The sequence below is a fragment of the Dromiciops gliroides genome, chromosome X (genome assembly GCF_019393635.1).
Source record: "Dromiciops gliroides isolate mDroGli1 chromosome X, mDroGli1.pri, whole genome shotgun sequence".
In the NCBI taxonomy this organism is placed as follows: domain Eukaryota; kingdom Metazoa; phylum Chordata; class Mammalia; order Microbiotheria; family Microbiotheriidae; genus Dromiciops; species Dromiciops gliroides.
This window is the reverse complement of record NC_057867.1, coordinates 37,903,335-37,916,645: the sequence shown is the minus strand read 5'-3', so window position 1 is coordinate 37,916,645 and position 13,311 is coordinate 37,903,335. Positions and strand designations below refer to the sequence as shown.

The following is a 13,311-nucleotide window of genomic DNA, read 5'->3' as shown; positions in this document are numbered from 1 at the left end:
GCACTAATGACTAAGGGGATCAGTCAACCAATTGATGAGCATTTTATAAAGTGCCTACTATGTGCCAGGCACAGTGCTAGGCATACAGAGCCTTGGTTGAGTCACTTCCCTTCCTTAGGCCTCAATTTCCTGCTCTGTAAAATGACAGGGTGGGGCTAGATAGCTTCTGAAGCCCCCACCTGTGCCGTATCTGACAGCCTGAGGCAGCTAGTGGAGAGTGTGTAGTGGAGAGTAGGAATCAGGAAGATAATGAGTTCAAATCCAGCCTCAGACACTTACTAGCTGTGTGACTCTGGTCAAGTCACTTCACCCTGTTTGCCTCAGATACAGAAGGATACAGAGACAGAAACAAAACCATCCTTGCAAAATGATATATGCACCAGAGCAGGGAAGGCTTCCTGTAGGAGGTGTTACATAAGCTAAGCCTTTAAGGTCAGGAGGTCAATACATGCTTCTTTTTCTGAACAGGCAGATCTGGGTATGCTCTGCTGCCCTCAGTACCCTTGCCTGAAATCCCCAGACATTTCAATTCAACCAACCACCTCAGTGAGCAAGCAGTGAGCCCAGCAGAAACCACCAAGATCCCTGAAGGGCTCAGGAAAGAGAGGCAGATAGGTCAAGATCTCGGAGCTTTGCCCAAGCTGTTGTTTGTCCTTCATTCTCGAAGAGGACCATGATATGGGGAGGTGATGTCATGACTTGCAGTGAATTGGATTTTGGTGAGAAAGGGCTGTGCAGCCTCACTCTCCCCTCCAGAGCCATTTGGGTCCAGGGGCAAGGTAGACATCAGGACGACTGGAGATGGCCCTGGATGTTTAAAGGCAATTGGGGTTAAGTGACTTGTCCAATGTCACCTGGCTAGTAAGTGTCTGAACTGAGATTTGAATTCAGGTCCTCCTGACTCCAGGGCCAGTGTTCCATCCACTCTACCCCCTAGCTTCCCAAGCATAGGGAAGAGGAAGGCAAAGAAAGTTTTAGTATTTGGAAACTAGCTTTCACCCTTCTCTCTTTTTCTTTTCTAAGTATTACAAAGCAAAACCCAACCCAAAACAAACCCTGGTTCTCCAAAGAATAAGCCCCCAGTTGCGCATGAAGCTTCTCTGATCACTATAGCTGGAAATGGCTCACTCCTTGGAACTCATATTGCATTCTGTGCCTGTCCCTGGGCATGGTTCCATCTTGTACTACTAGTCTGTGTGATTGCCTCAGCCTTCCCGCTAGCTTAGAAACTTGTGGGTGGCAGGGCCCGAGTCCCATTCAATTTTTGCATCCTCTGCTGTTGTTTATTAGTTCTTTTCCGTAACAGGTGCTCAATAAAAACCCCAGCAAACAGGCGCAATTTCTCCCTATGGTATTGCCCGTGAGGATCCTGAGAACTGGAATCACTGAAGAAAATTAAATTACATCCAGTATAGTGTCGATGTTAACTTTAATATTTAGGTTCATAGAGCCCAAGCTGCAAAGGACCTTACAAGTCATTTAGCCCTTTCCTCTCATTTTACAGATGATAATGACACATCTGCTATGATTGCATCCGGATTTTTTTCAAGTTCGTGTGTGTGTGTGTGTGTGTGTGTGTGTGTGTGTGTGTGTGTGTGTGTGTGTAGTTCAACATGGATGAGCCAACGCAGATACAGCACACACACATTTGGATGGTAGAGAGAAAAAAATCTCCATGGAATGTTGGTGCCTGCTATATCATTTTGTTATTGTTCAGTTGTCTGACTCTTTGTGACCCCATGTGGGGTTTTCTTGGCAAAGATACTGAAGGGCTTTGCCATTTCCTTACAGATGAGGAAATTGAGGCAAAGTGTCTGAGGCAGTATTTGAACTCGTTATCTTCCTGATTCCAGGCCCAGTCCTACTCTCCAGCACCACCTAGCTGCTTTAGGCTGTCGGCTGGAGTAGCACAGGAAGGGGCTTCAGAAGCTATCAAGCCCCACCTTGTCATTTTACAGAGAAGGAAACTGAGGCCCAGGGAAGGGAAGTGACTCCACCAAAGTCACACATAGTATCCTTGTTCTAGAGCTGGAAGAGGGGTCTCAGTGACTATTCAGTCTGATCCTATCATTTTATTTATTTTTTTATTTTTTATTTTGACAGGAAATGTGTCTTTATTTTTATTTATTTATTTATCTATTATCTATCTATCTATTTATTTATTTATTTTGCAGGGCTATGGGGGTTAAGTGACTTGCCTAGGGTCACACAGCTAGTAAGTGTTAAGTGTCTGAGGCCATATTTGAACTCAGGTACTCCTGAATCCAGGGCCGGTGCTTTATCCACTGCGCCACCTAGTTGCCCCTGATTCTATCATTTTAAAGAGGGATAATATCTACAAATAGAAACAGGGCCACTAAGCCATACAGAAGGATCCCTGAAGTCCACATATTAAGTTAGAAAACCACATATTAATAGGGCAAAATAAGATAGAAAATAGAGTAAATATCATTGGAAGGGAATAGGATGGAGGGAAATAGTTATGATGGTTGACTACAATGCCAAAACTTACGGTACCTACTCTGCTGGGCTATTGTGAAGAAAATTCTTTGTCAAGTGGTCCTATATAAAAGTTATGATGAACAGGATGCTATCAGAAAAACCTGGAAAGACCCACATGAACTGAAGCAGAGAGAAATGTACTGTATACAAAATAACAGCATTAGTGTAACATGATCTTCTGGAAAGCACGGGGTTATTTTCAGCAAGGCAATGATCCAATGTAACTCTGAAGAGCTTATGAAAATTGCAATGCACCTACAGACAAAGAACTGATGGTATCTGAAAACAGACTGAAACATTTTTTTTGACAATTCCTTAATCTGAAGTTTTGTTTTTATTTGTATTCTCTCACAACCTAGTTAATGTAGAGTTGTTTTCCATGACTAAAAAAAAAAAAGGAAACCACATATTAAAATGATCTATAATCCACTACATTTTTCTTTATTTTGTTAAACATTTCCCAATGACATTTTCATCTGGTTTGCACACTTGCCATTCTGACACCTCTGCTCCATATAATTTCACTCGGTGATCTTTTTGGTTACTGTGGATTTAATTATCTCTCTGAAGATGACTCTCACTCAGATTTATTTGTCCAGCCTTAACTTCTCTGCTCCCTCCAGTCTCATATCTCCAACTGCCTATTGGACATCTCATAGACATCTGAAACTCACCATGTCCAAACTGAACTCTTCATCTTCCCCCCTAACTCTTTACTTTTCCAAATTTCTCTATTATGGTCAAGGGCACTCTAGTCACCTAGGTTCACAACGTAGGTGTGAGCCTTGATCCCTCACACTTAGCCTCCAATATATCCAATCTGTTGCCAAGGCCTATTGATTTTACCTTTGTATCATCTCTCCTATACATCCTCTCTCCTCTGTCCTTTGAAGCTATCACCACCCTGGTGCAGGCCTTCATTGCCTCATTCTGGGACTACTACAATAGGCTATTGGTTCACCTCCCTGCCTCAAGTTTCTCCCTACTCCAGTCCACCTAAAGCATAAGTCTGACCACACACATCGTCTTCCTCTCCGATTCAGCCAACTGTAGTGGCTTCCTATGATTGCCAGGAAAAAAATGAAAAATCCCTTTTGACCTTTAAAGCCCTTCATAACCTGGCCTCCTACCTTTCTAGGCTTCTTCCACCGTCCTCCTTTCTACGTACTCTGTGGTCTAGTGCACAAGACACTTCGTCTCCTAACTCTAGGCATCTTCACCAGCCAGCCCTCATGCCTAGAACTCTCCCTTCTCATGCCTATCTTATGGCTTCCTTCAAGTACCAGTTCAAATCCTACCTTCTCAAAGAAACCCTCCCTGATCCCTTTTAATGCCAGTGCATTTTCTCTGTGATCACCTCCAGTTTTATCCTGGATATATCTTGTTTCTACAGTTATTTTCATATTGTGTCCCCCACTGCATCGTACAAGCCTTGAAGGCAGGAGTCTTGGTCTTTGCCTTTTTTCTTTTTTTGGTGAGGCAATTGGGGTTAAGTGACTTGCCCAGGGTCACACAGCTAGTAAGTGTCTGAGGCTGGATTTGAACTCAGGTACTCCTGACTCCAGGGCTGATGCTCTATCCACTGCACCACCTAGCTGCCCCAATCTTTGCCTTTCTTAGTCTCCCCAGCGATTAGCACAGAGTTCAAGTGCTTGTTGACTTGAAGAAAATGAGAGAAGCAGCTCACTTGCCTGGTGCCATACTGGTGATATAAGGGGCAGAAGTGGGATTTGAACCCAGGAGATCTGACTACAGAACCACTGCTTCAAGATCTGTGATTTCAATGCTGTCCCCAATTGCCTATAATTTAACACTTTAAAAGGGCAGCTAGGTGGCACAGTGGATAAAGCACTGGACCTGGATTCAGGAGGACCTGAGTTCAAATCTGGCCTCAGACACTTGACACTTACTAGCTGTGTGACCCTGGGCAAGTCACTTAACCCTCACTGCCCCGCAAAAGCAAAAAAAAACACACAACAACAACAGCAACAAAAATTTAACACTTTAAATACTGGTGACCCATATATATGCTCTCAATTAACCAGAACATCTCATTCCATGAGATGATAAAGGATAAAGGAAAGTTCTGGATAAAGGAAAGCCAAGGGCATGAACTTTCTTCCTGTTTTGGACCACACATCTAGATATAGTATTGGACCTGGAGTCAGGAAAACAGGTTCAAATCAGAACTCAGATACTCACCTGTATGTGAAGCTGAGGAAAGTCACTTAAAGTCTGTTTGCCTCAGTTTCCTTGACTGTAAGATGGGGATAACAGCAGCCATGACCTCTAAGGGTTGCTTATGAGGGTTAAATGAGATAATATTCATAAAGTAGTCAGCACAGTGCCTGGCACAGAGGGGCCATAGACATGCTTAGTCCCTTCCTCCTTCCCACACATTTTTTTTTTGGCAAGGCAATGAGGGTTAAGTGACTTGCCCAGGGTCACACAGCTAGTAAGTGTCAAGTGTCTGAGGCCAGATTTGAACTCAGGTCCTCCTGAATCCAGGGCCAGTGCTTTATCCATTATGCCACCTAGCTGCCCCTCTTCCCACACCTTTAACCCTACCCTTGCAATCTGGGCAGAGCCAGACGTGTGCAAAATTGAACGTCCTATTGCTCACGAGTCAGTGGGATTATAATTTTAGAGCTCAAATGGACCTGAGAAATCATCTAGTCTAGGGGCCCTCACACTTTTTTGCCTCCTGCGGATAAGGCCCTTCTCAGGATAAGGCTTTGAAATGCAGAAAATGAAAATACCCAGGATTACCACAGAAACCAATTATATCAAAATACAGGTAACACAATATTAAAAACCAAAACCGACCAAGCTCACAATCCCCAGATTAAGAGCCTCTGATCTAAGTCCAACCTCTTGACTTAGCACAGGAAATGGAGCCTCAAAGAAGGGAAGTGGTTTATCCAGTGTTGGCCCAGCAGGGAATTGAACCCCAAAGCTAGGCCTGAAAAACCCAGGCTGTTTCCACAACACTAGCCCAGGGCTTCTTCGACTTTTTCCACTCATGATCCCTTTTTGCCCTAGAAATTTTTACGAGGCCTCATGTATATAGGTATATAAAATAGGTCTACATAACCTTAACTGTTGCCAAATTTTTCTCGACCCCCCCACATTCAGCTACTCGACCCCTCCCCACAGTTTAAGAAGCATTGTACTAAGGGCCTCCCATTCTCATTATTCTGTAGTCTCTATAGAGGTCCTTGAGGGCAGAGGAGCCATCCCACTTGGTCTTTGGAACCTCAGGGCATTAAGCAGCTGGTATAGAAGAGGGTGGTATAGAAGAGGGGCTGAATACACTAGTTAAGTTTTTTTTTTTGTTTTGTTTTTGTTTTGTGAGGCAACGAAGGTTGACTTGCCCAGGGTCACACAGCTAGTAAGTGTCAAGTGTCTGAGGCTGGATTTGAACTCAGATCCTCCCGAATCCAAGGCCGTGCTTTATCCACTGCACCATCTAGCCACCCCCCCCCCCATTCAGACTTTTCTTACCACTCTTCTAATAGCCTTGTTTACTGGTTTGTCTGAACCTAGTATCAATTGAATGAAGTAATTTTTTTGCAAAACCACTAGAGGGCGCCATAGTGCACAGAGCACTGGGCCTGGAGTAAGGAAGACCCTAGTTCAAACCCAGACTCAGGCACTGACTAGCAGTGTAACCCTGGGCAAGTCACTTCATCTACTTTCCCGTTTCCTCGACAGTATAAAATGGGAATAATTAGAATTAGCATCTACTTCCTAGAGTTGATGTGAGTATCAAATGAGGTAATATTTGTAAAGTGCTTAGCACAGTGCCCGGCACCTTGAAGGCAATATAGAAATACTTGTTCCCTTTCCCTATTCTCCTCAGCCTGACATTCAAGGCCTGCCATGAGACGGCTCTCAACCTTGATTCAACCTTATTCTCCCATTTCTCTTCAAACAACCCCTCCTACTTTCCTACCTCAGACTGTTTGGCCAGGTCCCGATGTCCCCTGTGGTTATCTCTACATGTAAAATCAGATCCAAACAGGGCCCAGCTCCAATGTAACCTCCTCCATGAAGTCATCCCTGATGCTGCCACCTGTCAATTTGTCCCTCCTCTGAAACCCCAACTGGACTTTCCTGTGCTCTCCGCCCCCCCCCCCCAATCTTCCAGCTTGGTATTTGTTAAGTGTGTACTTGTCAGCCTCCTAGATTATTAGAATGTTTTAAAAATTTTTTATTAGAATGTTTTAAAAGTGTTTTGCAAACCCCAAAGCACTACATATTATTGATGTACTACTCTGTCCTGCATGGTTGGACCTAGGTCTTTCTCACTTTTCTATTACCTCTGCTGGCCTAGTGTCCTGTGCAGAATGGGGGACCAGGGGGGGCCTGAATCTATAACTTTCTCGATGTAATAAATTCTCTCTATCCATTCTTTTTTTTTTTTGTGGGGCAATGGGGGTTAAGTGACTTGCCCAGGGTCACACAGCTAGTAAGTGTTAAGTGTCTGAGGCCGGATTTGAACTCAGGTCCTCCTGACTCCAGGGCCGGTGCTCTATCCACTGCGCCCCCTGGCCGCCCCCTCTCTATCCATTCTTACTGGACATCATTAAGTTTTTACCACGTGCTAGGGGCAGGGGATACAGTAACAGTCACCTTACATACATGATCTCACTTGATTGCCCTGGGTGACACTCTTATCATGCCCATTTGATAGATGACTAAAACTGAGCCTGAGAGGATAAGTGACTTACCCAGGGCCACACAGCTAAGTGTCTGAGGCCATATCTGAACTCAAGTTTTCTTGACTCCAGGTCCAGGTCTATTTATAGGGCCACCCACTTGCCTCTACAAAAACTAAAGGAGTGGCTACCTTCAACGAGCTTATATTCTAACTGAGGAATACTGCCCGATCCACAAGTAGGCTCTCCAGTCAGCTGCCAAACATTGCTGCCTCTGGCTCTACAAAGCACCTCTTCCACCTCTATCTTCTCTCCCTACTCCAGTCCCTAATCACCTCACACATGAACTGTGGAAACAGCCTCCCAGATAGTCTCCCTGCCCCAAGTCACTCCCCACTACTAGTCCTTCCTCCAAAAGACTTTTCTTTTTGCAAGGCAACGAGGGTTAAGTGACTTGCCCAAGGTCACACAGCTAGTTAAGTGCCAAGTGTCTGAGGCCGAATTTGAACTCAGGTCCTCCTGAATCCAGGGCCAGTGCTTTATTCACTGCGTCACAAAAGACTGTTTTTGAAGCTCAGGTCTGACACTCTCCCTCTACTCCTACTCAATAAATTCCCCTACCTCCCTATTGTATCTAGGATCAAATATAAGCTTTCTAAGCACTTACATCCTGGCCCCAACCTACCTTTTGAGGCTTATTACACATTACTCTCATCAAAGTGCCCTTCTGGCTGCTCCTCACCCTTGACACTCGATGTCCCAACTCTGCCTTTGCACCCATCAGCTGTATGGCCTCTCTCCTCATCTCTGCCTGGGAGGATCCCTCACATCCTTCAAGATTCAGGTTGTCCTGAAATCTGTAGTGCCTTCTTTCCCTAAATGACTTCATATGTATTTGTTTAAAAATTAATATCTTTGGATATGTGCACATCTTCTTTAAGAGACAATATGATCCTCAAGGGCAAGGCTAATATTTGTTGTTGTTCAATTGTTCTTACTCTTGGTGACCCCATTTGGGATTTTCTTGGCCAAGCCACTAGAGTGGTTTGCCATTTCCTTTTCCAGCTCATTTTACAGATGAGGAAACTGAGGCAAACAGGGTTGAGTGACTTGCCCAGTATCACGAAGCTAATAAGTGTCTGAGGCTGGATTTGAACTCAGGTCTTCCTGACTGTAGGGATGGTGCTCTAGCCATTGAGCCACCTAGCTGCCCTAGGGCTAACAGAGTGCTTAAAAATAGGCTTGTGGTTTTCAGACAAGTTTTCACTCAAAAAGGGAAATCCAAACAGATCCATATTGGTGACAATCCTTTAAATCAAACTTATCACCCATAGAGCTGGCTTGGTTAACTTCATCTCCTCCCAATCTGGATATATTGTCCCAAAATACATCTTAAAAACATCCCAGGGGGCAGCTAGGTGGCACAGTGGATAAAGCACCGGCCCTGGAGTCAGGAGGACCTGAGTTCAAATCAGACCTCAGATACTTGACCCTTACTAGCTGTGTGACCCTGGGCAAGTCACTTAACCCCAATTGTCTCACTAAAACAAAACAAAACAAAAACCACAAATAAATCAAACCCTTCATGTGTTTTGTCAAGGGCTTGGGTGAGTCTGTGCCTGTATCAAGAAGAAAAACATAAAACTTGTAAAAACTCAGAAGAATCGAATCTATGGACCAAGTGTTGAGGGGATGCCCCCAAAATAGTTCTCACACACTCTTTGTGGAACTGGGATCAGCTGACTCGAAGCCCTGGGAAGGGCCTCTGATGCTTATTAGTTGCACCACTTTGGGCAAGTAGCTTCAGCACCCTGGGCTTCAATTTCCCCCTCTGTCAAGGAAGGTGTTGGGCTGGAGGATGTCTGAGGTTCTCCTCCACTAGGGCTAGGGTGGACAAGTTATCACTTGTGCCCTCCCTGAGCCTCAGTTTCCCAAGCTGACAGGGGTAGGACTGGATGGTCCCTGATGACCCTCCCAGCTCCAATGGGTGACTGTGGCCAACTCACTCGCGCCCCGCCTGGGCCTCAGTTTCCCAAGCTGTCAGGGGTAGTAGGACTGGGTGATCTGAGGTCCCTCCCGGTTCTAAATCTCCGATCCTACAAGAAGGCGTTCCGAGAGGACTTTGGCTATAGTACCGGGTAATCGCAACGGCCTCCCCCCCGCCCCGGGGTCCCGGGCCTTCGCCCCGCGCTTCCCGGCACCCCCCGCCCCGCGCCGTCCCTCCCCGCCGCCCGGCCGGGCCCAGCTCCGTCCTCCCTTACTTGCGGTAGGCAGCCAGCTGCAGAACGCTGTAGGGGAAGAGGCGCAGGCACGCCACGCCGTTGCCCTTCCACAGGGCCCGGGCCCCCTCGGCCCGCCAGACGCTCCGGCTGGCGGCCCACGGGCCCTGCGGGTGCCCAGGGCCCGGGCCCACCTGGGCCAGGACGGTGGCGAGCTCCAGCGGGGCGGTGAGGCTGAGGCTGAGCGCCCCGGCCAGGCCGGCGCACAGCAGCCGCTGGCTGCCCGTAAGGCGCCAGTCTCGCCGCCAGGTAGCCATAACAGCCGCTTGTGACCGTGGCCTTGGGCCGGGCTCCGGCCCGACGCGGGCGCGGGCCTCCGGGACGCCCCCTCCCCGGGCCCTGGGGCTCCCTTTGCAGCGCGAGGGCGGGAGGGCGGGAGGGCGGGCGAGAGTGGAGGCCCGGGGCGGGGCCGGGGCTGGAGTGGGGGCCAGGGGCGCGGCCCTGCTTCCCGGGGCCTCGCTGGAGCCCTTCCAACAGCCCTCCGGCCCCCTCCCCGCCACTGACCCCCCTCTCCCCCTATTACCAGGACCTCAGCTTCAGACTGGACCGACACCGAAATCCCTTTGTCCTCCCCATCATCTTCCAGCCCGCCTTTCCTTCCTTTTTAGCAAAATTATCTTTTATTCTAACCTTGATCATCAACAAACGAACATTCCAGAATGCATACTGGGGGAAAGCCCCAAACACTGAAGGATCGAATGTGAAACCGACAGATCCTGCTAATTACAGTTCTTTATCCCATTGAAAAGGACAAGCCTAGCCCGCCCCACCTAGCCCCCACCGAACTAGGGGTTTTCTTTCAGGGTCTTTTGAGGGCGTTATTGAGCATCCTTTCTTTCACTTTTTCATTTCTGGTCCTTCACTTTCCCCTATGCATAAGGACCCACTTCCACCCCACCCCCAAGGCCTTTCCTTTGTAACAAACGCAGTCAAGCAAAACTACCCAACCCGTAGGCCAGTTCCGAAGACTTGTCTTATGCCACACCTCGGTCAGTCAACCTCTCAGCCAATCAAAAGAGGCATCCCTCAGCAGTCTTTTAAAATCATGTTTCTCATTAGGAACCTAACAAGCATTAATAAACATAAAAACCCACCAATACGCCAAGAACAAAACGAGGATTATATGGGACCCCGTGAATTCGTTATCTATAATTTGTTTTTTTTTTAAAGTATATTAAGTTTTATGGAAATACGTTTTGCATGAGTTCACATGTCTAATTGATAGCATATTGCCTGCCTTCTCGCTGGGTTGGGGAGGAGGGAGAGAGAATTTGGAACTCAAAAATTAAAAAAAAAAAGAATGTTAAAAATAAATAATAAAAGTTAACGATTTCAAAACCAAAACAACACCAACAAAAGCATATTAACTTTAGGGGTATAGTAATTACCCTCTTCCCTCTTCTGACCTATTTTGTCTACAATCCTAGCTCTGGTTGGAAGGAACCTCAGTCCAACACCCTTATTTTACAGGGAAGGAAACTGAGGTCCAAAGAGGGGAAAGGACCCGTCCAAAGTCACACATCTGATCATTGGAACTGGTCTGTAGTCCAATACCCTGTCCCCTCCCAGGAATGTGAAAAGACTCATCCAAGGTTACATATGCAGGTAGTTGTCAAGGGCAGTTAATCATCTGAGCAATCGATATTTATCAATATTAATTATTAATTTGTTAGATTTTACTCCTATTAATTGATAATATTACTATTTATTAAGAGCCTATTACGTGCAGGCACTGTTAAACAGTGGACAACAAGTCAATCAACAGGCATTTATTAAGCCATTATTAAAACACCGGGCACGGTCCTAAACACAAGGAATTAAAAAAAATACAGTCTCTGAGCTCAAGGAGTTCCTATTTGAGTGGGGGAGACAACATGTCAATTAATTAGGTGCATTAAAGGGTAATCAGAAAAGAGAATGCATTAGCAGCTGGGGCGGGGGGGGGGGAAGAGAGCCGGGGAAAGACCCCCCACAGAGGTGGGCTTCGAGCTGAGTGAGGCGTAAAAGAAGCCCGGGAAGTTGAAGAGGTGGGGGGGGGGGGAGGAAAGAGGGAGGCATTCCAGGCTTGGGGTCGGCCAGTGCAAAGACACGGAGAAGGGAGATGGACTCTCGTGTTCAGGAACTGCAGATTTAGGCCCGGGCAGCTGGATTGTAGAGTGTGCATGTGTCAGTGAGACTGAAAAGGTAGGCAAGATCCTGGAGGCAGGATTCAAACGCAAGACTTCGGCCTTCCTAAACCGTGTCCCTTCCGCCGCATCATGCAAACTTATTTTGGATGGATTTAGCCGCCGCTAGGGAACAGGGAACAAAGAAACGCTAAAGGGATTGGCCACGCGCCCCCTCCTCCCCCCACATAGGGCTGCCAAAAGAGGTCGGAGGCCAGAGGCCAGTGAGGGCTTGGTCAGTTTCAATATTCTCCCGGGGGGTTCTGCCGGCACTTTGATGGAGCCCAGTCAGTTGTATTCTATGAACCACGTTGACCGAAAGCTCTTTCAAGGGGAGAGCGGGGAGGGAGAAATATTTGATCGATTAGGGGTAAAGCCCATTCGTCCTGGAATATTTGAAAGTCACGTCAAGGTTCCTGTGTTTGGGAGACGCGGAGAAAATAACACTGGGCAAACTAACAAGATGGAGTTGGGAAAGTTGGAATCCGCTACCCCCTGGTTTTGGGAGCCCAGAGCAGGCCCCAGACTCACCCATCCCCTCTTGGCACCTTACTGTCCTCGGGCTAAAATTAAGTCCTTCCTGCTCCCCGAGAATTCAATTTGCTCGCCTTACTAATAGAAGTAAATAGGTTAAAGGTTCTGCCCGGGATTTCCAGCTAACCCTTTCAGATTGACTTACATGCCCCTGAGGCTCACTGCCAGAATTTTGTTTCATTGTTTGGTGATGTTTTCTTAACAAATGGAGATTAAGGGTAGGGGCCCCAGGAAGGGAGAGGGCTTAATTATTGAAAGGAGTTGACTGCTCTTGAGTTTAGAAGGTGCGGGTCTGTATTTAATGTTGGGGACTCTGCTAATCGTCCGAGGGCCTGCTCGCAAGCAAAGTTATTTCTGTTGTTGCAGGTTTCAGAGAATCTTGGGTGATTTTGACATCTCTTGGGGAAGACAGCCTCCAAATTTCGGCAGGTGTTTGGTTAAATAGTAGCTATGGAATGGAGGAATGAATGAGAAAGCATTTGCTCAATGCTTACTGTAGGCCAGGCCCTTACTAAGGGCAGGAGATACCCAAATAAGCAAGCAAGGCCAAGAGCCTTACATTCTGACTCGGGGAGACAACATAAACAGGGGGACTCGAGTTGGAAATGGCTGGGAAGTATCATGGTAGCCTGAGTCTTGGCATGGAGTCGATTAATGAATAAGCTTCTTGATTACAGACCCCCGAGAGTCTATAATCAATTATTATTGTCAATTATTATTATAATCAATTATTATTAGTCACCTTTCAATTGTAGAATTGTAAACTTTGGCTTTACTGGGCCATAGGCTAGGAGGTGGGCACTGGACCAATGATTTCACTGCTATAGGGAACTTCCAGACAAGGAAATTCTCTCTACCAAAGCAGGTTGGCATCCTCTCAGCAATTTATCGTCTGGAAGTTGCATAGAGCGATCTGTAGGAGACACCTTTGGGAGACACGTTTAGTATCCCAAGAGGTTATGCTGTTTGTTCAGAGATCACACAGGCTGCAAGTATCCCAGGGAGGTCTTGAATGCAGGTCTTCCTGGTTCCCAGGCCTTGTCTGTATCTGCAAAGCCTCTCACTCTCCATAGCTCTCATGAAGGCCTGTTTCCCTCTGTATCTATGTAGGTCATTCTTGTTTTTTGGGTTTTTTTTTTTTTTTTTGGTGAGGCAATTGGGGCTAAGTGA

General features: G+C 46.7%; 1 protein-coding gene across 3 annotated transcripts in view; it reads right to left on the bottom strand.

Annotated features, from left to right (window-relative positions):
* SLC25A43 (solute carrier family 25 member 43) overlaps positions 1 to 9,800 on the bottom strand; it is a 49,182-nt gene extending 39,382 nt beyond the window's left edge. For all 3 annotated transcript variants that reach the window (XM_043974847.1, XM_043974846.1, XM_043974848.1), the window contains exon 1: positions 9,425 to 9,800. In XM_043974847.1, coding sequence (XP_043830782.1) covers positions 9,425 to 9,699 — 275 coding nt within the window. In that variant the 5' untranslated portion in view covers positions 9,700 to 9,800. The remainder of the gene's footprint in view (positions 1 to 9,424) is intronic.
* Positions 9,801 to 13,311: the final 3,511 nt, after the last annotated feature.